Genomic DNA, 21,152 nt, shown 5'->3' with positions numbered 1-21,152 from the left:
AGGCAAGATTTAACTAATTCATTACAATTTTATTAGTGGACATGGCAACATCAAGTCAAAGAAAAAACAATACATTCCATAATATACACAGTACATGAAACCTTGTGTTTACCTCTAAGGCATGCTCCTGATTGCTCACTGCCGTTTCTGTCTTCTACAACCCCACGACCTCCTTGTTGAAACTCACATCAGCCCAGATGAAAAAGAGCATCTCTGATAGAAAAGCAGGCAACTTCAAACAATGTGACCCTTCACTACAGATGGTGCAATTTGATAAAATTCCAATACAAAAAATAGCCCTCCCTCTCCCAACACCCCAGAAATATAAATGCAAGTCAAGAAATGTTTAACCACCAAGTACATCCAATCCTAGACTATCTAACTTTAAGCATTAGTTCTGTTCAAGTGTTACTTAGGGCAAGATGAGAACAAGGCATCCAACATCAATTTAAATAGCCATTAGACAACTCAATGAAATGGTTAAGAAACAATCCGAATTCAAAGAATGCATCGCACAGAACACTGCAATTTCACTTTTTGTATTTCATTGCATTGTGTTTACCTTAATCACTGGAGCTCTGGGAACGGTCTACTGTTGCGCAGCAGTAAAGACTCAAAGGATTCCTCGTTTTGGGGGGGGCAAACTACCACGGGCCTGATTCTACGACCTACGCTTGCGGCATCCTCCAACACTGTGAGCAAGAAGTGAAGGCAGCAACAGTTTAAAAAAAACGGTAGATTTGACTGCCCTTCGGACAATTTCACACCATCACACAGTGAGCATCAATGTTAAGTGCGGGGATTCGGGCAGAAGACAACTGATAACCTCCGCTTAATAATCAATAATCAAAAGGCATGCTATAAGTTTCTATCCAAATACAAGAAAGGGAGGGGAGGGGGTGGGCAGTCAAGATGTATTCACTGCCACACTTCATTGAAGAAAAGGCTATTATGTACTACAAAGACACCTTTTAGAAAAGTCGACTGGAATACTGGTCAAGTTGTGGCTGTTCTTAAAATAAACATTGTAATGGCTCAAGTCAAATCTAACGGAACAGGTCATCAGAACGAATATCATGCAAAGTCAAGAGTGAGAGCACATCAATATCTAAGAAGAGAGCAGTTGATATTCAATTCTCCAGTTGTTTGCAAAGAACCAATTAGATGCATTTTAGGCATGTATCACAGCAGATAAGCATCTTTGTGCATGTATGCAGGTTAAGTCACAGGTCAAAGAAAAACACTGGTTTCCTTAGGTTTCGCTTACCTGTGTTACTGCAGCAGAACCTAAGGTGCAAGGGTCTGGGGTGACACTGCAAAGATCAGATATTGCACTTTGCCATCAGTGAACAATGCAGTCATAAAGGTTTGGATTTAAATCAACAACAGCCCGTCACTGCAGTGCTCATCACAACCATTGCATGGCGCAGTCAAAATCAGACGTTGAGCTACTTGAGTACTTCCTCTACCGGCAGTGCTCGTTGTGTGTGTGTGGGGGGGGGGGGGGAAATCAGAAACAGCAGAAATCTATACATGCTAGACTTTCATGTCAACTTTGCTGAATAAGATGGCATTTGAAAACAAGTCAAATCATACCGCGTTCTAAACCACATTGCACTTGGCAGATCACATGTCGACAACATGGAGAAACAACCACATGTACAGTTCCTATAAACCATCAGTTTCCCTAGATAAGAGTCGCTCCCTGCAGCCGTTGGCAAGTCAGAATTACTGCCTATTAAGACTAATGTAAAACAAACTACAATGCAAACCGTTTCAATATGCTTTCCATAGTGTTGCAATGCATTTATGTTGACGTTGAAGGAAAATTTTAACATTCTCAAACAGTTCAAGTACAAGAGATTGAATCAATTCTAAAGGAATGACAATCCGCTCTATCATACTTACCCCAACAAACGGGAGAATTGCAATAGTTGGACAATACTACATTTGCAATTTGGCAAACAGTGAAATAAGCTCTCAGTTATTGTACTTACAGTATAGGAGGGCTCAACTCAAGGATGAAGGACTGCTTAGCCAATCGACCCTACAAACCCATATTCTTATGATCAAACACTAACAGAATTGTCAGAGCAAAAACAATGACTTTTGCAGTTGTTTTTATATCAAAAATCTTTAAAAGTCTGTATACATGGGGTTCATGGTGAGACAATTTAAAAAGGAGGAAAAGGGCAAAAACTTTTCAATGCAAATATTATATACGTTACGACAATTTACCTTACTGTCCTGGAAAAGAACAGCACAAAAAATATATACTACGGTGCAACATTTCTTGCGGCCAAAATTTCGGAAAAATATCTTCAAACAAAAGAGACACACATACTTGCTTACCGCTTTTCTAAACTCGCCTGTGGGGGAGGAAGTGACTATGATGGCAGAACAGTGCATACTACCTCAACAAAGATCAACAAACCAGGCAAGATTAAAGAAACACCACAACGCCAGAGTATTGCAGTTAATGCATGAGTCGGACGAGAGTGAATGCAAAAGGACTCCAACGACAAAAAGATCTGCCCAATTCTAAAGAAGCACTCGCATGGAACAACATGTCTAATGAACTCTGGATAACGGCATGGACGCAACAAGTCTACTAGACAGCCATGAAACTGGTTGCCAAAAGATGAGGGAGAGAGATACAGAAGAGTACAACTTAAGCCATTTTAGAGGACTACAAAAATAACCAGGGTCTGAATTTGAAGATTTTTTGATTGACCCACCCCCCTCCCCCACAGCAAAACAAGAGCATACACAATATAACATCACGCCCTCCTCTAAGCATCCCAACTTACCAACACAGGAGGTTTCATTTCGTTTTATTGCAAAACACAACAGGGAATAGCATTTAAAACTGAGATGATATACATGGCAATGACTACAATTTAACATGAGTTCTAACCACATTGTGTGTAGATACAGGCCTGGAATGACCATCACTAAAAACAAAGCATTTACAAGATAAGGAAAAAAAAAAAAAAAGGAGGACATGTTCGCCGGGCGAGTGGCCGTCTACGTGCACACCTTCAAACCAAGGAAATTTAAGATCTTCATCAAGGCGTCTGCATCCAAACATTTAACAAAGGATTTGTTTCGACAATGAAGCATTTACTTTATGTCCACACGTCACATTACTGGCCCTGCGCAGAAGAAATACATAGAAGATACAATGCATGTTAAGAGCAGAAACACTGGGTGCCGCTTCCCACAAAAGAAAAAAATGCCTGTATGGGAGGAAGCGGTGTGGTTAGGTGCGCAGCGCCGCAGCCTCCAGCTGCATGGCGGACCAACCCTGATGGGGGGGGGGAAGGGGGTTAAAGCCAGGGGGAGAAATGGCTTACAGTTTCTTTAGAACACCAGGGTCGGAGATTAGGGGAGGGGGTGGGGGAAGGTTAGTTAGAAGACACTTTCAAGACATAACGTACATCAGAGAGGGGATGGGAGGGGGGGGTGTGAAGACATGTGGGTACAGGTTATTGAACGAGGCGTACCTGGGGGGCTTGTGGGGCTCCGCCCATTGCCTGTGGGCTGGCGGTGCCGTAGTAGGCGGCCTGCTGGCGGTAGTACTCTGCCCAGGCGGCGCTGTAGTCAGGCTGGCCTCCGGGCTGGGCGGCAGCGGCGGCCGCCGTGGCCTGAGGTGCGGCTTGACCTTCGAGGCAAAAAATTGGAACGATTACTACATGTTTGTCACCCACCACCGCCTGGTTCAGCACACCCACACGCAAACTTTTGGCAGTTGCAAGTCAATAATATATTTTTTTACTGGCAAGACATCTTTAGCTCGCAAGGTTTGTGAGATGGGGAACGAACCCACCACTGGTGCTCAGAGTGGCGGGACAGAAACCCTCTATTGCTCTGGGGCCGCTGTGGGGGAGACACTCTACTGAAGTGAGAGTGCTGCCAAAGCACAGCTGCCCATTGGAACGGAGATTTCTTTTAACAAATTATAGGACTTGTACATCATCCAAAGGATTGGTTGCCGATACTTAAAGCATTTGCCATTTTAGGATGACTTGATAGGACTTGTAATGTTAAATCCTAAATCAAAAGAAAAATCAAAACGTTGTTTTACCATGTCCCGCATGAGTGACAATGACCAAAACTACCAATAACATCCTGGGCTCCTACACTTCCGAAATGGAGGCAATCATTGCAATTAGATGTCAAGAAGTAACAACCCTATAGCAGGTGCTGCCCTGAGATTCACAATGATGGAGCCTAAATTTTAGGCAAAAAAGGAACAGATCCCACCTTGCTTCTTATAGTAATCCTCCCACGCTTTCGTGTAGTCCTGGGGCTGCTGACTCTGTTGACCTGCAGATAGGAAAAAAAAAACACTGTTACACAACTGCAGTCGTCAATCTCCATCAAATCCACTAGTTCTCAGGCCCATGGCCCAGTGACCTTAACTACAAGTTGTTCAAAAGGGTTGCATTTGCAACAGTACATTTTGATCCGCTTTATATGGAAACAAGGTCAAGCAAAACATCCTTCCTTCAAAAAGGGGTTGTATTTGCATTACAACAGAACATTTTGATCAGATAAGATGGAAGCAGGGCGACGCACCACGTCAAGCCCAGTACATGGGAATATACAGCATTATAGGATCATGTCATTGGGCACCAGACAGTTCTCTACCATTGGTTTACAAATGGGCCGGAATGAGTAATAGGGTTAGTTCTAGGGACAAGCACTACTCTTAATCAAAGGGAAAGGGTGAGTGAGTCTTCAAATCCCAGCGCTGAAATCAAAAGCAAAACATTGCAACAGTCTAAACAGCACGGGTTAAGAGATAAAAACCCAAGTGGCAGCGGGCTGCTCCGGTTCCACGTGCCCGTCTGCCGTTTCTCTGCTGATAAGCAACAGAAGGGGGCCCGGCTAGGGACACCCAGTGGCTGTTTAGACTGCCTCTCAGTAGGACGTGTACACTGGAGCTACGGTGATATACCCGTTTTCTTGTAATATTCCTCCCAGGCCTTGGTGTAATCTGCCTGTCCACTCTGACCTGGCGCCTGCGGGCCACCTGTTAAAAATGGTAGAATGTGATTGGTCACCATTCCCTTATGGAAGAAAAAAGGAATTAAATGGTATTATATCCTCCACCTGCTCAGGTCAGGGTCTCAGACCTAGAAAGTGAGGGAAACTAACCTGGATGGGGGGGGGGGGGGCAATGGAAAGAGTACAGGCCAAATCATAAAAAAGAGGGAGGTGCTCTGATAGGGGAGGAAGAAATTTAGACAGGTTACCAATTGAACACTGGTCAAAAAAAGAAGGACCAGGTGACACGGGAGGCAGATAAGGCAGGGCTGCTACACTGCGCTACTCTGTCGGAGCCTATACGGCCCTGCTCTACAGAGACCCAGGAGCCGAGACGCTCTGCAGTTGGATGGGGTTACCTTGGCCGTTGGACTGTGTGGTGCCGGGGGCTCCGCCAGTGGGGGTCATGGGCGCCTGGGGCTGCTGGCCATACTGGGAGTAGTATGCCGCCCACGCCGCAGCGTTTGCATCAGCAGCAGCTTTGTCTGGACATGTATCGTGACCAAGAGCAGAACATAAGAATCGCCCCATAAAGGATACCGTATGACAGGGTTCATAGTTCAAACCTCTGCAGTCAAGGTCATGGTGAGATTTTGGGATGGGTTAATTAGCATATTACAAACACTTTCTTATATGCATTAATAGGCATGCATTCCACAGCAATAGGTTAACATCCTTAATGGATGTGTGCTGTTGTAATCCTACACATCAGGTTAATATTCTTCAGTCATTTTTTAAGAAGCTACAGCAAAAGCAGGGACTCACTGGGGTCAGGCTGGCCCTGCTGCCAGTGTGGGAAGCCGTTTCCCCATCCCTGAGGCTGGTAGGGTGCAGGAGGACCACTGGGGAGGGGCGGGAGAAACGATCAGGATCAAAGCTTCAGCACCTTCCATGGTGCATAAACCGAACAGCTAGAGTAAATGGCAAGCATAGCAAAGCATAGTACTCACTGTGGACCAGGGGGCCCCTGGTTGTAGGGCCCGGGGTTGTAGGGCCCCATAGGAGCACCGGGGGGGCCTGGCGGCCCAGGGGGTCCGTGGGGACCGGGACCTCCGTGAGGACCAGGTGGACCGTGTGGTCCTCCCATTGGAGTGACCGGACACTAAAAAGAATTCCGAAAGCATTATTATTTGCAGATAGTTTTCTGATTGCTCTTCACGTAAAGTGTTCAGGGGAAAATCAGTTTGCATGGTTAACAGTCACAAATTGTCCATCACCAGGGCCCTCATTTATAAAGGTCTCTGCGCACGAAAATGTTGAGGAAACAGGGATGAAATGTGCGTACGCATCTTTCACCGCCAACGTTAGAAAGAAAGATAGAAAAATTCCTTGTGGAAAAGAGTGTGCAGTTCTACGCATCCTTTCACCCTGGAGTAAAGGTTCCGCAAAGTTTTTCAAACAGTGATGTCCGGAGACGAAGTTGGTGGCGGTAATGCACCATATCAGTTTGCAAACCGCCAATAACGCCAAAAGAAGAAAAACACGCTACCTCCTGATACCCAACGCACATTGCGCACCACATACTATGACTTTGGACTTATTTATTTATTCATTTTATAAAAAGCACCCATTATGAAATATGAAGTAAGGCAATATTATGTTAAACACACTACAACCCATTCATATCACAATCCTCAGCCAGACCAACTGTATCACTTAAGTTTTATTAATTTTCCTGATACATATGTATGTAGGCCTACATTAAATTAGCCTATAGGACATAGTAATGAATTATCATATTGGCATAAGGCCAATAAATAATGCTCCTGTATTCTAACGGGCTAAAATATGGCAGCTTTGGAATTGCTCGAGAATTTAGCGAGGGGTATGAGACGCGAGCCGTGTCTAATGCACACGTGTGTTCCCGTGTAATGATAGGTCAGCAAAGGCTCCTTATATACTAGGAATATTCATTGATTAATTAGCATTGACCTTGTTAAGTACTATTATGGGACGATCTTGGGAGGAGCATGGTGCTTGTGCACGCTTGTGCACGAGCACAAACTTCAACACACATTGGTATTAATAATGAGAACAGTGTGTAGAGGTGTGCGCCGCACAGTTTTATAAATCTGAATATTTTTGTGCGTACGCAGATTCTGAGGTTTGGGCATACGCAATGTTGTAGGGAGGGTTTTACGCAGAGTTTTATAAATGAGGCCCCAGATCATGATTCTGAGCATAGGAAGCACTCTCAAGTCTTACCCCAATCTTCTCCTCTACTAGCTGCCTGGCGTAGTCGATCTGCTGAGGGGAACCGCGCACAGTGAACATCTTAATGTTGGGGTCTGCGTTGGGTGGTGGGTTCCTCTGGAGTTCGATCCTGGCCCCAGACTGCTGGCTGATGCCCTTTATCGTCTCACCCCCTGGATAACAAAGGACGGCCAGTTAATCCCACAACAGAGAATACCAAAAGAAAACACATTTCCCTCTGAACAAACGCATTCCTTCAACCAATGCCAAGCAGCAGCGAGGTTCTTACCCTTGCCGATGATGAGGCCGGTCTTCATGGTGGGGACAGTGAAGGTGAACTCCTGCAGGCCTCCGGGGGGGCCCATGTTCCAGTTGCCCTGGCCGCGGCCTCGTCCCCTGCCGCCCCCGTGCCCAGGGGGCCCGCCGGCCTGGACACTCCTCAAGAGGTCAGAGATAATGTCGGCCGCGTGCTGGGCCTGCTCGGGCGGGCCCATGATCTGGGCTATCCTCTCCGGTGTGGTGCCGTCGTCTTGTTTGAATTGGATGCGGACGCCCGTGTCGCTCTGGATCTTCTTGATCATCTCGCCGTTCCTACCGATGACGATTCCGACCGCGAACCTGGGCACCGGGACCTGGGGGGGCACATTAACCGCCACCGTGGTCAGCCACCGTGGTCAGGAGAAACCACCCAGTGCCCGATGTAAGTAGATGGTGGAATAGAAAACGATTTGACTTACTTCAATGTTACTCACATCTAAGCTGTCACCCCCCAACCTAGAGCCATACTCCCCCCTCTGCTCTCTGAACCCCTGGTCTCTGATCAGCTCCATCACCAACTCTTTGGCTTGCTGAAAGACACATTGATGGTCAGTATATGTGACCTCAGCATGATGCCACTTGAGGGAATGGCCAGGTTGCACCGAATACACATTTGGAAGGACCACCCACCTGAACTTTGAAAAGTTCCCCCGAAATCCGGAGAGGTTTGTCTGCGCCTGTGTTTTGAGGACCCTCCTGGATCATGACCATCTTTACTCCGGCCCTTTCCTGGTTATTGTAAAATATACAGAAAGATGAGGCAATGTTGGAGATAAAGACAAATGAAGACTTGTTTTTTAGCATCCAAGAAGCTTGACAACTAACCTGCAGGCTTTTAATGGTTTCCCCTCCCTTGCCAATGACCAAGCCAGCTTTAGAAGCAGGGACCATGATCTCCTGAACAGACATGCCGGGCCCGTCGTTATGGTGGAATGCTGGTGTTGGGCGACCCTTCTCAACAATCTCTGTGAGGAGCCTCTTCGCAGCCCTATCAGGAGTTTGAAAAGACATTAGCTTATGCTACCAACCACTGCGATGACTTTCAACTTCAATATTAAAAAAAACATGTTGAGAACTTACTGGATGGCGTCTGGTGATCCTGTCAATGTTACCGATCTATCGGGCATGCCACCGCTGTCTACATGACAAAAAAAGAAGGATTAGAGTACAGGTTCCTACCCATCTCCGGTATGAAGCTTATGTAAATGTAGAAGAGTTTGCTTACCTGGGGCGATCTGTATTTTACATCCAGATTCTTGCTGCATACGGGATATCTGCTCTCCACCTCTCCCAATAACTGAAAGGGTTAGAGAAAGGTGTTACAAAACAAATACAGTATTGTTTACCTGAAAGGGTACATTAAAATCCATTACAAATGACTAAATGTATTTTACTCACTGAATCCAACCATGCCATCTGGAACCTTGAAGTCCTCCGATGCGGACCTAAGCAACAAATGAAAGAAGTATGATTAGGGGTTGTGAAACATTAAGGTCTTCCATCAACAATAATGAAAGTAGAATACAAAGTGAAGGGGAAAATGTTGCCCCTATATTTACCTTGGGGGACCCCCCATTCCACCCATTCCACCCGAGAAGGCTGTAAAACAAATGGAGCAAGTCAGAAGACATGTAGTCGATGCTAGGTCATGGAAGTCAAACTATACAGTCAAACTACTATATTTTTGATAAAAGTTTAAGAAAAGATACTTACGGTCACTAGGTGCCACTTTCTTTGTCTCTGGTTGGTCTGTGGAGGAGAAACAGCTAACATGAGTACATGCATATTCCCTCATAATCCCACTACTTACAAACATGGCCAGGCTTCACCGAACCCCCGGAACAGGTGGACATTTCTGAAAATTGTATACTGATATCGTCTTGAATATGGTTAGATGTCACAGGGATATCTTCAAAAAAACAAGACTGGTTTCTGTTTAAGTGTGCATACAAATAACACAAATGAGCTGCCTACACTGCCAGAGCAAATTGTCTAATCAGTCATCACTCAAAAGGTTCCCGGGTTGTCGTTTAATTTCCAATAAAGAGTTCAGTCATCATAACTGCACCTAAACAATTATGCATGCAGCATAAATCAAGATGCTTCCAACAACTTATTCTGCAAGATAGAAACCCGCACTCTTTGCTACTCCAGCCCCAAGCAGGCATCAATAACTGGAGACCTCAAACAAGAACACACCATACAATAGAGTAGCATACGTTTAAATACACAACTTTGAACGATTGAAAAATCATGAGAGTCACAGCGTTCCGCAATCTACCATACACGTAGAAAGTCAAAGCGTGTGGATCTCGAAATACACTACCTTTGTCACAATTCATACAGGCAAGCATGTTAAGTGGGGGAGAACTATCAATGTATCAATTTAGGCCACTGACCTATATTGAGGTTAGGCATGGGAAAATACCCACCAGCATCTTCCAGGGGCCTTTTCTGACCTCCGTAGCCAAACTCGTTTGTTGTAGGTGCAGCAACGCCGTCGACTCCGATCTTGGCCGCGATCTATACATTAAATATTCAAAACAATTGTATTAATCCGACTGATCATGAACATTGAAAAGGTAGAAATCCGCGAAGGGCGGCGTAGCTGTTTTCCCGGAAGTCGGAACCAACAAAAGAATGCAGTTACTTCCATGTTAGCTAGCAAGCTAACAAGTTGCGTCGTTGCATAGACAGGATTTAGCCAACACGTATCCGAACGGATCATTACGAACCTCACATACTCAGTTTGCACCGTGGGCCATTTTTAAACACCATTTCCATTAAAGATGGGTGAAAAATAAACGATAGCAGGACCAATTGAGCCCCTTTCTCTAGCCGTGCATGATACTGCATGACGTTAGCAGGTAAGCTGACGCGGTCCTTTTCATGCATTAAAAAACACCATTTACAAACACAACTTCGAAGTCGCAAGTGGTGGAAAAAAAATACGAAGCGTATACCTGTCTCGCTCGTTGAAGCGCGTCTTTGAACGCGTCGTTCATCCCAGCGGGCGCGTTAGAGGACGGGGGAGCCACGTTCGAGTAGTCTGCCATGGCTGGTGCTCTTTCTCCTTTCGTGCCCGGCGACAGAAGATGGCCGTTTTCATTCACGCCCAATCTCGCGCTCAAATTCGACTCATCGCGAGCTCACGGAGATGCCGTTCCCCGATACCCCCCGTGGCTGGTCATGACCCGTCGATACCTCTCACTGTTCATCAATGATCGATACCAACGATTTTTATATATAACAATGCGATAGAAATCTCACTCTATCGAAGTAGTCTGTTGTGTGTGCTTATTGTGGGTCGTATATCAGTGCATCCAAACTGGGTTAGAAAGAAAAAAAGGAGGAAAACAGACATTTCTTGTTAAAATAAAGGGAATAAGATGTTGTGTTCGACATTCCTTTATGCCTTGTTGAAATGTCTGTCCCAAAAGTTGGAGATGTTGGAGATGTGATCTTAAGTTAGGTTACATTCATTTTTTTCCACACAGTTCAAATATTGCATCCACCACACGTCTGCACTGTTTGTTCAACTCCAAATTATTCACAGGACTTCAAAAGAGAGTATAGCTTGTATTGATAATGGAATGACACACCAGCCTATATCCTTTATGATCCTTAATGTGGATGTCACACAAACACATCCTGCTGGTCTTTGACACAAACACATTTTCCCTGATCACCATGAATATAATAAATGTAGAACTCAGGACCATGTGGAGTCAAACAGAACTTCTAATTTCCTGGTTAACGTGTAGTTCAGCAGAGCACATGGAACTGCCCTGATGAAGCTTGCTCCCATGCCGTTGTAATATCCTCTCAGTCCGTGCCTTGCGTAGATTCCAGTAAATCCTTGTAATACACTTGAAGTGGGATGTGAAACCGCGCAGAAAGCTGGAAGACAGACACACCAAATATGTAACAATGTGTCTTATGTTTAAACAAAATATACATAAGCAAGTGTTAAATAAAGATTAAATAATGCAAGAATAAATCCACAGTGCAGTGCTACATACTGTCAATGTAACAGGCATTCACATTTGGGTTTGTATATTATTCCAAAACAAAATGTGAAAGCTACCCTGGGCCTGTTGCTGTGTTCGTATCACCGCCAGCGGGTAGCTGGTCACTTGTCCAGAGGCAAAGGCCACGAAGCTGAAGAAAAACAGCTGGGAGTCGCTGTTGTAGGACGGATCATTTCTGGCCCAGTTCACAATGGTCTAGAATGAGGAAAAAATACAGTTATCTGGTCTATGGGGCTGGAACCAGGCAAACCTTTTTCTCTCTATGTATATGTGATTTTTTATGACAACATATATCCACTTTAAAATAATTTCATTGTGTGCAGACGTTGATAATGGCTAAACATTTGATGATTAAAAACTTTGACTTTTTAACAGAACATATCTTGACTTTTAAACCGTGTCTTCTAAAAAGCACAGCCAAAAAAAGCTAGCTTGATCCCGGTGTTTACATTATGGGCTCACCTGATGTACGGCGCACTCCACGCCTGCGTACGGGATCATGCAGAGCAGGCTGGGCTTGAACCCCCGGTAGAAGGACGCCAGCGACTCATTACGGTAGACCGAGCGAGCGCACTCCACCATGCCGTTGTAGGTGCCGCTGTGCTGCAAGTTCAGCCTCACCTTTAAGACCTGTACAGTGGAGGTGTCAGCTGTTAAAAAACAAACCACAACCCAAAGTGTAATCCTGCACTATGTCCCTTTCCTGCAGCAGCTATTTACTCCATATATATAAATATCAGAACTAGGCCTTTTCAAGAGTATTCTATATAAACAAATATGGTAGCTACAACTCTAGCCACTGGAGGCTGCGGATGATACAACTCATATAATGTAGGTTTAAACCTATTTTTTACTTAAGTATATCTCTTGTTGTGTTAGTTACCTACCCCTAAGTCATGTATTCCTATTTATGAAGTTAATACAACAATTTTATTTTGTATACATATACCTATGTGACATGTACAAAAATAAAGTAACACCGAATTACAGTGTTACTACAGAGCAACCTGTAACATCATGTACTTTATATGCAATAGTGAGAAGCAAAACCTTTTCGCCTATTCCTAACCCGTAACCCCTAACAACACTGTGTAGGTACAGGCTGTTCCATAACGTTATTATAACATATTATATAACATATATTAATAAATACATGCTGGTACATTGTTTAGGTGCATAGGAGGACTGGATACCTCTAAAGGGTAGAAGACAGCGTGGGCAAAAGCACCAGAACCGCAGCCCAGGCCAAACCGCTGCTGTACCGACAGGCTTTCCTTGGTCCTATCCTGGGTGTACATCTTCATCTAGGGAATGCAGTGGTGGAGAGAAAGTGCCACACTGTGATGGCGATTCATCTATGGGGTGACTGTATTAATAGACCAAGAGGACAAGGGGTGTGTCGAGAGATGTACAGATGACAGTTCATTATTCAGTTTCCGAAAGAGGAAATTTTAACATTTTATTTTCTGTAACTGTGTGTGTCTATGTGTGTGGCTGTGTCCATGTGTGTGTGTGTGTGTGTGTGTGTGTGTGGGTTTGTATGTGTGTATGTGCGAGTGCACATTGTGTACTTGTGAGCCAGCTACATATCCATGTAGTTGGGTATTCACATCTGAGCGTATATCATGCACTGTAGAGTGAACTGTGCGCACTAGTGAACCAGCACGTAGAAGAACATGTCCTTTAGTATTCACACCTGAGCATATATCATGCACTGTAGAGTGGACTGCGGCGTTCCCTTCAGCACGTTGACGACGTTTCCTTGCCACATTGACCGTAGCCCGCCCGCCCTCTGCTTCGCAAATGCCTGTGCAAACGTCTTGGATCCATGGACCTGCATAAAAACAGAGAGTAGATGCATGAAAACAACTGGTGTTTAGGCAAATATTCCTGTTCTGAAACAATTCTCAGTGACAGACTGAGACATGCAAAAGTATGTCCACAAGTACACAAATATAGATCCTAAATAACTCAAAGAACAGTACATGCCGTGAAAAGACAGAAATAGTGTTCATAGTTATTATGCTGGAACAACTTTTGGGTGTTTATTTTTGGCTTTTGATCTTGCACTTGACGATACAGATCCTCTGCATATTCACCAGATCGGTGTGACTATTCCGGTGCCTCTGCCAACCTAATGCTGCTATCTAAGGGTTTTCATGCTGACACGGATCAGGGACCTGCAGCTGGGTCTTCAGTCGGTCGATGGGGGCCGTGACCGTTCGAGAGATGGCGTCCGCCAGTCCCGCCGCAAGAACAAACCTTCTCCACATCCCGGAGCCCGACATCCCTTCCGGAAACTCCAAGGACAGGGGACGGCTCTCACCCACGTCAAACACCTGCAATGAGGATATATTTCATTTTTTGGGGATATTTTCCGGTGTTGTGGGTCAATTGTTACAGTTTGTATCTTCCTTATAGCTGCTTGTGGAAGCCTTTACAAATAGGAGAATAAGTAATAATAATAATAATACTACTAATAATAATAATACTTATATTTGTGTGGTAGACCTATTCAAAGCGATGTTGCTCAGGTGGTTCTAGTGCTAATCAAGTTATAAACATTAGGCGAATATCACAATCTTACCAAACTGTTTTTCCAAGACGACACCAGTTCACCAATGTTATCTGCTGGGTTGAGAATGATATGATGTAGGAATTCCCCCCAGTCCACTGTCATAGAGTTGTCTTTGTCCATCCTAAAAGGAAAGTACCGTCTTCATTGGTTAATTTACAAATTCACCAGCAACTCACAGGCTATTATACTGTACTGTTTACTTTGTGAGCCATTTTCCCTATTCCCAATGAATGCTGGATGAATAGGAAATAGCAATAGAGCTTGCTATTGTGACACCGTTTTAAACAATGGTACATTTATGCAATTCACTTTTTTTTATTCCAATAATTATTTGAGGGGAAAAAAGTCTTACATTTGTATTATTCTTTTTGCATTCGGCTGTGAAATGCTCACTCCTAACTCCTTAAACAAACATATGATATCGTCCTGGTCAATCAACCCTGATCAGAGAAGAGATGATATGAGTACACAAGTCCAATATATGGATATTTTACAATGTTATTTTCTTTATGTATAATGTTCATTCGTTCATGTTCTTATCCTGTAGAGCCCAAACATCTGTCTGTGGTAGGCTATTTGTCAGTAGGTACTGCACTCCAACCGTTCACCCTGTTCATGCCATGGCTACTTACCACACTTGTTCTTGTCAAGTTCATGGAAGTGTATTTTCCATTTTTTCTCCCTGTCCGTCATGTAATGGAGGAATTCATTGTAATCCAATCTACCATCTTTGTCTTGGTCGTAGCTATCAAGGATGTTCTGTTGAAGTAGTCTGTGTTAAGGCTAATCCAACAGTAAGCAGTAAGCAGTAAGCATAGCTTAATAGCACAAGTTTGTATTATCAAGGTGATCCTTAGCCTACCTTAACCTTCTTTTCAGTGGGTCTTATTCCAGATTTGTTCATCTCATTGTGAAGCTCATCCACTGATATGAAGCCATTATTATCCTTATCTAGTTTAACAAATAAACCACGAAAGTTATCCATGATTTACTTGAAATGGTCTCAGGTAGCTTTAGAATTTTTCCAAAATAGGAACATTTAGAAAATGTATACAAAACGTTCGCTGTTGATTGACCTCCGTATACAGACGCTGAGTCATTGACATGGCTTTGGTCAATGGCAATGCGGTAAAGGCCTATCTGTTCTATCGCTCTCCATCCCTGAAGAAGAGCAGAACACATTATTGTAGCCAGTCGTAGCGCATAGTCTCCACCAGGTGTCCCTATTGTTTCAAAGTAGTAAAATGCCCATGCCCGAAGAGAAACCCCTTTATAGGCTATGATAATTATGTAAGGAGGATAATCATCATTTATTTGTCACAGAGTTCATTTGGTTTGTTTTGAGTTTTTACTTGTAGGCCTACTTACTATTGTATCTGTTATTGACAATTCATATTATTGCCCTGTACTTTCCTGTCTCGGATGAATAAAGTAATAACATCTGTATTAATAAAATCAGCAGCTTTTCCTCACAGAGATATCCATTTGTAAACAACACAATGTTTCTAATGAAACCCTTCTGTCGACCAATTGCTGCGAGGAGAAACGCATGTGTATGAAACGTCCAGACGTGTTCTAGTCACAATTTGGCGTCCGCTCAAACACAGAGACACAGACACACGCACACGCACTACAGCTGTCTGTCATGTCAGTGTCACGTCGACTTTTTTTTTTTTTTTTTTTTTTTAATTGAACTACAATAACTCGTTGTCGCACCTGGGGGGGCTTTCCAAAGGGTAAATGTGTAAATGACGTGCCTCAGCACTCGCTTTCTAGAAAGAGCGGCTGAATTCCAATGTTCAGCCCGGACGCAGGGGAGTGCGTAATGGCTATTTAGAGAGGGTACCACGTCACGGATAAATAACACAGGGTACACGGCGTTTATGAACAGCCTCCGGACGATAACAGTCCCAAGTCAGCCTCTTCCTCTCGTGGTTTTATTAGCGAGTAGTAGGCATACAAAAGCAATAGCGGTACATCTACTGCCGCCATATCACACGGCTATCTGGATTCATTTTCCTTTGGGACTGACAGCACCCGTCGACCGCGCCGAGCAGCAGTTTTTCCACGCGAGGACGTTTTTTGGGGAAAATGGGGAAAGATTACTATAAAATACTGGGGATTTCTAAAGGAGCAGCGGATGAGGACATAAAAAAAGCATACAGAAAGCAGGCCTTGAAATGGCACCCCGACAAAAACAAGGCAGCCAATGCCGAGGAAAAATTCAAGGAAATCGCCGAGGCGTACGAAGTCCTCAGTGATCCCAAGAAGAGGGAGATTTATGATCAGTACGGAGAGGAAGGTAATGTTGCTATAAACACATCCACATCGCTGCTGGGGCATGGCATGCTATAGTGATAGTCTACTAAAAATGAGAAATGGCTACCAAACTCGTAACGGAACTAAGTCTCTGGCCTATAAATCATCCTCCCGAATTATCGCTAATCGAAGTCTAACAGTCTACCTATATGGAAGACCGACCTAGATAGATCATGTTCAGGACGCTCATCTTCGTTATTCATGTCAGAGGAAATGTTGTCTGTTGAATGTCTTTCTACATTCAACAGACGTGGAGCTTGATAATGAATAAGCGGCCACTGTTCCTATACCTTCTAGTTCCTTTACATTTTATTCATGTTTTGAATGTCGTTTTGCTGCCATACACCACTTTTTGTTGTATAGCGCACATAGTTTAGTGTCCTGGCATGACTACTCCAAGTAGCATACTGATGGTTCCCACCCATCTACAACCAGACTAGGTTCTGGATACAGAATGCTCCCTAAAAGGCTACAGGAAGAAGTTCTCGCATTCCATTATGTAGAACTATGTAGAATAATAATAAAAAAAACATTGATCATCTAAAACGATAGAATGTTTTATGAAGTAGAGCTTATATGCCACCGATAGCTATCTATAGCCCTACTGTAAGTAATAATTACAATAAAATAACTTATATAATATATAATAATAATATAACTTGATAAATTTAGGTTGAAAGGCATATACTTCCTAATGCATTAATCTCTTAAATCGGAATTAGCCTACACAGTATTGCACGTTTCTCAAAATACAGCAATATGATGTTGTTCATTATCCCCCTTTGAAAATGAAAGTGAATATAAGGCATACTTTAGTACAAAGACTCCACCAAAACATTCCCAGTTGCACCTGAAATTGCAGTTGGGAATCCATGAATTCTAAGGGAAAGGGAAAATCCATCCACATAGGATGAGCTTTCTAAAAATTTTACATGATTCACAATCTGTTGTTTTATACATACAACTTGGTTCATGAAAAAAAAAATTATACGTGTCATTAAATAAACCTTCACCATGGTGACACATGAACTAATGGCTGCAGTGAAGTCCCACACAGTGTAGGTTTAATTCATGTAGGCCTGGCTTGTTCCATCCGTGTTTCTATCTGTTAGTAGGCTCGGGTTTAAGGTTATGTCTTTTTATAAACCGAGTGCATCACATTTATGAATATGACATAACAAGGTTTAGAGCTAGCACTGGACGGAGATACATGTAAAAGTAGGATTGTTGCTTTGCTGCTTTGTGTTCAAGTATGAATACACACCCGAATTACTGAAGTATACAAAATGCCTCACATGCTTCAAAATCGTACTTCAGCCCTGAACTCATGCTCCCCAATATCATACAAAACAAATCATAAGCTTTCTAAATGGTTGACATAGTTGTTTGACAAGTAAGTATTACTTGTTAACCATATATTCTAATGTGTATTTGACAAGTATTACAAATACACATTAGAATATATGATTGATCCAACGCTAACCCAAAATGCAAAAACAAAAATAAAACTTCTAAACTCTAACAAAAAGCTGTAATTTCTTTACAATACTGCATACTCTCAAAACAGATAGTCTCACAACACGAGTCTTGGCTATGACCCTAACGGCAGACCTTTTTGTCTTTCTCCCGCTTCATGTCAGGTCTCAAGGGAGGCAACGGCCCCGCCCCCGACGGTCAGGGCAGCAACTTCACCTACACCTTCCATGGGGACCCGCACGCCACCTTCAACACGTTCTTCGGCGGCGCCAACCCCTTCGAGATGTTCTTCGGGCGTAAGGCCAACGGCCGTGGCGGGGGCCTCGGCGGCGACGACGACGACATGGAGGTGGACGGCAACGACCCCTTCGGCTCTTTCACCAGCTTCAACATCAACGGGTTCCCCCGCGAGCGCCACGTCGGCGTGGGCGGCCAGCAGCAGCAGCAGCAGCAGCAAGGGCAGCGGCGCAAGCAGGACCCGGCCATCCACCACGAGCTCAGAGTCTCCCTGGAGGAGGTATTCCACGGCTGCACCAAGCGGATGAAGATCTCCCGCAAGAGGCTCAACCCCGACGGCCGGACGGTGCGCCACGAGGACAAGATCCTCACCATCGAGATCAAGCGTGGCTGGAAGGAGGGCACCAAGATCACGTTCCCGCGCGAGGGCGACGAGTCGTCCAACACGATACCCGCCGACATCGTGTTCGTCATCAAGGACAAGCCCCACCCGCACTTCAGACGAGAGGGCTCGGATATCGTGTACGCGGTGCGCGTCAGCTTAAGACAGGTAAGGCGTTCGGGAAGGTGATGACAGCGTTTACACCCACATGATGTGTTTCCAAACGTTTGTTTGCGTTGTCGATTTGCACATTCATTATGTTATGGGGTTATTTGATGTACCAAATGGATCCATCATCACCTCATTGGCCGATGTTTTCAGCACTATGGATTAGGGTTTGTATTATACATTCTAATACATATGCAAGTTATAGACATGTGACAGGTTGGTAGACATTTGAGTGAGATGTTTCTTTCTCAAATTGGTTACCAATGAGTATAAATACACATACCCTTCAGGAGCTTGTTATGTCATCTGAATCATGGAGGGGTGAGAAATAAGATTGGCAACACTGTGAGACAGAACTGTAGAGGCTCGCCCACACACAGTTGGTGCAAAGATGTACTAATATGGCCTCTGGCCCACTCGAAAATGTGTAGGCCTTTAGTTCTCAACAACTCATACAAGAATATAATAATATCAAGACTGTTCAAAAACAGACCTCGGGCCTGCCCTGCATGATGATATGGTCTTGAAAAAAAACAGAGCTGTTATTTAGCCTGTTAATCATGTCGGACCATACTGGACCGGAGGAACTGTATATGACTCATTATTTTCTCTAAAGTGTTTAACAGGACACAATGTCCCCAATGGGAACAGCAGTGAGCAATTGACTAGCTGCTGCTACACTCTCACGAGACTACTAAACTACTACTTCCTTCTACTGCCTGCTGTGTTTTCAGCAATGTTTCAGCATTGTGTTCCCGGGCCAGATTTCTCATTGAATCGTATCAGACTACAACATCTTTTATTCCCTGAATATTCCATCCAGTGGTTTTCAACCTTAAATCACCTGATACTGACACAATATAATGTACTAACATTCATAATAGCATCCCAAATATATAAGGATTTGAGTTCATTACAATTTCCCTTTTCTGGTGGGGCCTACGGGTGGGTCGGGGGCTATGGAATATGTGTAGAAACCCAGTCCAATACATTCATAACATCACAATGGAGACCCTATTCTAACGAACCACTAACACAACACCCTGTGTCGTTACAGTCGCTGTGCGGCTGCTCGGTCACCGTGTCTACCATAGATGGGAATACGTGCAACATGAAGATCACGGACGTCATCAAGCCGGGCATGAGGCAGATCGTGGCCGGCCAGGGCCTCCCTCTGCCCAAGAACCCCGAGCAGAGGGGCGATCTCGTGGTGGAGTTTGACGTAAACTTTCCGGAGACTCTACCGAGCAATGCCAAGGACGTTCTGAAACGCCACTTACCTGCCTGAGAGGAGGAGGGGAAGGAAGAACGAATGAAGAAGGACATGGATGGAAAAAAGGGGTGATGTCTTAGCACCAGCGCAGCACCAGCCAAAATCATGCAGACAAACACACACACACACACACACACACACACACACACACACACGTGCACATAGTTTATAAACACAGATAAACACAATAAGGACATCTGTTGGCATTCGACTGGTGCCCCCCCCCTCCCCCAACCCATCCCCCTAACCCTTTCAATGAATGTGCAATTTCTATTTTTCATATATGTGGTGTTTTTATTAACGCCATGCATGTTGCCAAGTAGATGAACTGCATGAAGAAGAAGAGATTAAGTTTATATCTGAAAGTTAACATTGTGTACATGGTTACTCCTTACTTCTCTTCCCACTATTTTTGTTAGGTTTCCTTTGATGATGAAGATGTAGATGTAAACAATTGCCAAAGTTCTTGTTATTTTAGAAAACCTGCCTGTGGTAAAGGACACATTGTATTTGTTTTTTTGTATTCCTTTGGCCAGTTTTCACAAATGTATAATCAAACCATGTTCTTATGTACAGATACAAGTGTGTATTTTGAGGCAGAAAATGTAGATGCTTTTATAGATATGCTAAAAAAAGGCTCAACTAAAGAAACGCAAGTGTACCCTAGGGTTATAGGGTGCAAGGGCAGACTACACTCAAACATTTGGCTAATGCACATTTTAGGTTAGTCCTACGGAACTGTTACTTTGAAATAACGATGCAAACTTCAGTCTACATTGAAGAAAAATAAAAGTGACTTTTATTTTAACAAATTATTATAGTTTGTTCTGACTGTCGTCTACCTATAGATCAGATTTATCAAACTTGATAATAAAATCTATTGATACATGTTTTTGTTTGTTTTCTACGTTACTAGTGGGGCTGTGTAAATATAGGCTGGCTTTTTGGACTCAGCTGTTAGCAATTAGCTGCCAACATCGAGGCCTTTGCATTTTCCCACAAGGGAGCGCCATATCACTCATCTTGGATCAATGGTCAGGCGTGTGATTTTTTTTAAGTTTACTTGAGCGAATATCCGATGCTTATTTTAAATGTTCTGTTTTCAATGTTCAGTTTTGTTAGGAT

At 43.8% G+C, this 21,152-nt stretch overlaps 3 protein-coding genes across 12 annotated transcripts; 1 reads left to right on the top strand and 2 right to left on the bottom strand.

The window, feature by feature from the left end:
- Positions 1–8: 8 nt before the first annotated feature.
- On the bottom strand, positions 9–10,652 carry fubp1 (far upstream element (FUSE) binding protein 1). Of its 10 annotated transcripts, XM_084480771.1 has the most exons (19): positions 10,527–10,652; positions 9,963–10,086; positions 9,277–9,312; positions 9,123–9,162; positions 8,962–9,008; positions 8,789–8,860; positions 8,644–8,701; positions 8,389–8,551; positions 8,194–8,292; positions 7,983–8,093; positions 7,535–7,877; positions 7,258–7,418; positions 6,003–6,154; positions 5,818–5,894; positions 5,412–5,555; positions 4,964–5,038; positions 4,267–4,329; positions 3,507–3,664; positions 9–3,155 (listed from the first exon to the last, which is right to left on the bottom strand). In XM_084480771.1, the coding sequence occupies exons 1-19, from the start codon at positions 10,617–10,619 to the stop codon at positions 3,147–3,149; spliced, it is 2,025 nt and encodes a 674-aa protein (XP_084336897.1). In that variant the 5' UTR covers positions 10,620–10,652; the 3' UTR covers positions 9–3,146. The 10 variants fall into 10 exon arrangements, with proteins under 10 accessions (XP_084336897.1, XP_084336901.1, XP_084336898.1 ...); XM_084480775.1 differs by lacking the exon at positions 9–3,155 and having other exon boundaries at positions 3,169–3,664; positions 5,412–5,537; positions 7,998–8,093; XM_084480772.1 differs by lacking the exon at positions 9–3,155 and having other exon boundaries at positions 3,170–3,664; positions 7,998–8,093.
- Positions 10,653–11,275: 623 nt separating this feature from the next.
- Positions 11,276–15,157, bottom strand: slc25a24l (solute carrier family 25 member 24, like; the record flags this gene model as incomplete). Its single annotated transcript, XM_084481371.1, has 10 exons — positions 11,276–11,463; positions 11,651–11,789; positions 12,057–12,224; positions 12,788–12,898; positions 13,291–13,428; positions 13,775–13,933; positions 14,182–14,293; positions 14,525–14,612; positions 14,805–14,931; positions 15,035–15,157. The coding sequence occupies 10 exons, from the start codon at positions 15,155–15,157 to the stop codon at positions 11,276–11,278; spliced, it is 1,353 nt and encodes a 450-aa protein (XP_084337497.1).
- Positions 15,158–16,006: 849 nt separating this feature from the next.
- dnajb4 (DnaJ heat shock protein family (Hsp40) member B4) lies at positions 16,007–20,897 on the top strand. Its single transcript, XM_084481591.1, has 3 exons — positions 16,007–16,474; positions 18,132–18,754; positions 19,812–20,897. The coding sequence occupies exons 1-3, from the start codon at positions 16,264–16,266 to the stop codon at positions 20,040–20,042; spliced, it is 1,065 nt and encodes a 354-aa protein (XP_084337717.1). The 5' UTR covers positions 16,007–16,263; the 3' UTR covers positions 20,043–20,897.
- Positions 20,898–21,152: the final 255 nt, after the last annotated feature.

This window comes from Micromesistius poutassou (assembly GCF_964030765.1).
Source record: "Micromesistius poutassou genome assembly, chromosome: 16".
Lineage (NCBI taxonomy): Eukaryota > Metazoa > Chordata > Actinopteri > Gadiformes > Gadidae > Micromesistius > Micromesistius poutassou.
This window is presented reverse-complemented; position numbering and strand designations above follow the sequence as displayed.

What these genes read in the sequence shown, in the direction of transcription:
- fubp1 (XM_084480769.1), bottom strand. Translation starts at nt 10,619, where the DNA reads ATGGCAGACTACTCGAACGTGGCTCCCCCGTCCTCTAACGCGCCCGCT. An exon ending in GGGAACTTTTCAAAGTTCAG is followed by an intron (nt 8,094 to 8,193) that starts GTGGGTGGTCCT and finishes TGTGTCTTTCAG; the next exon opens with CAAGCCAAAGAGTTGGTGAT. An exon ending in CACACAGTCCAACGGCCAAG is followed by an intron (nt 5,039 to 5,411) that starts GTAACCCCATCC and finishes CATTTTTAACAG; the next exon opens with GTGGCCCGCAGGCGCCAGGT.
- dnajb4 (XM_084481591.1), top strand. Translation starts at nt 16,264, where the DNA reads ATGGGGAAAGATTACTATAAAATACTGGGGATTTCTAAAGGAGCAGCG. An exon ending in TGATCAGTACGGAGAGGAAG is followed by an intron (nt 16,475 to 18,131) that starts GTAATGTTGCTA and finishes GCTTCATGTCAG; the next exon opens with GTCTCAAGGGAGGCAACGGC. An exon ending in TGCGCGTCAGCTTAAGACAG is followed by an intron (nt 18,755 to 19,811) that starts GTAAGGCGTTCG and finishes GTGTCGTTACAG; the next exon opens with TCGCTGTGCGGCTGCTCGGT.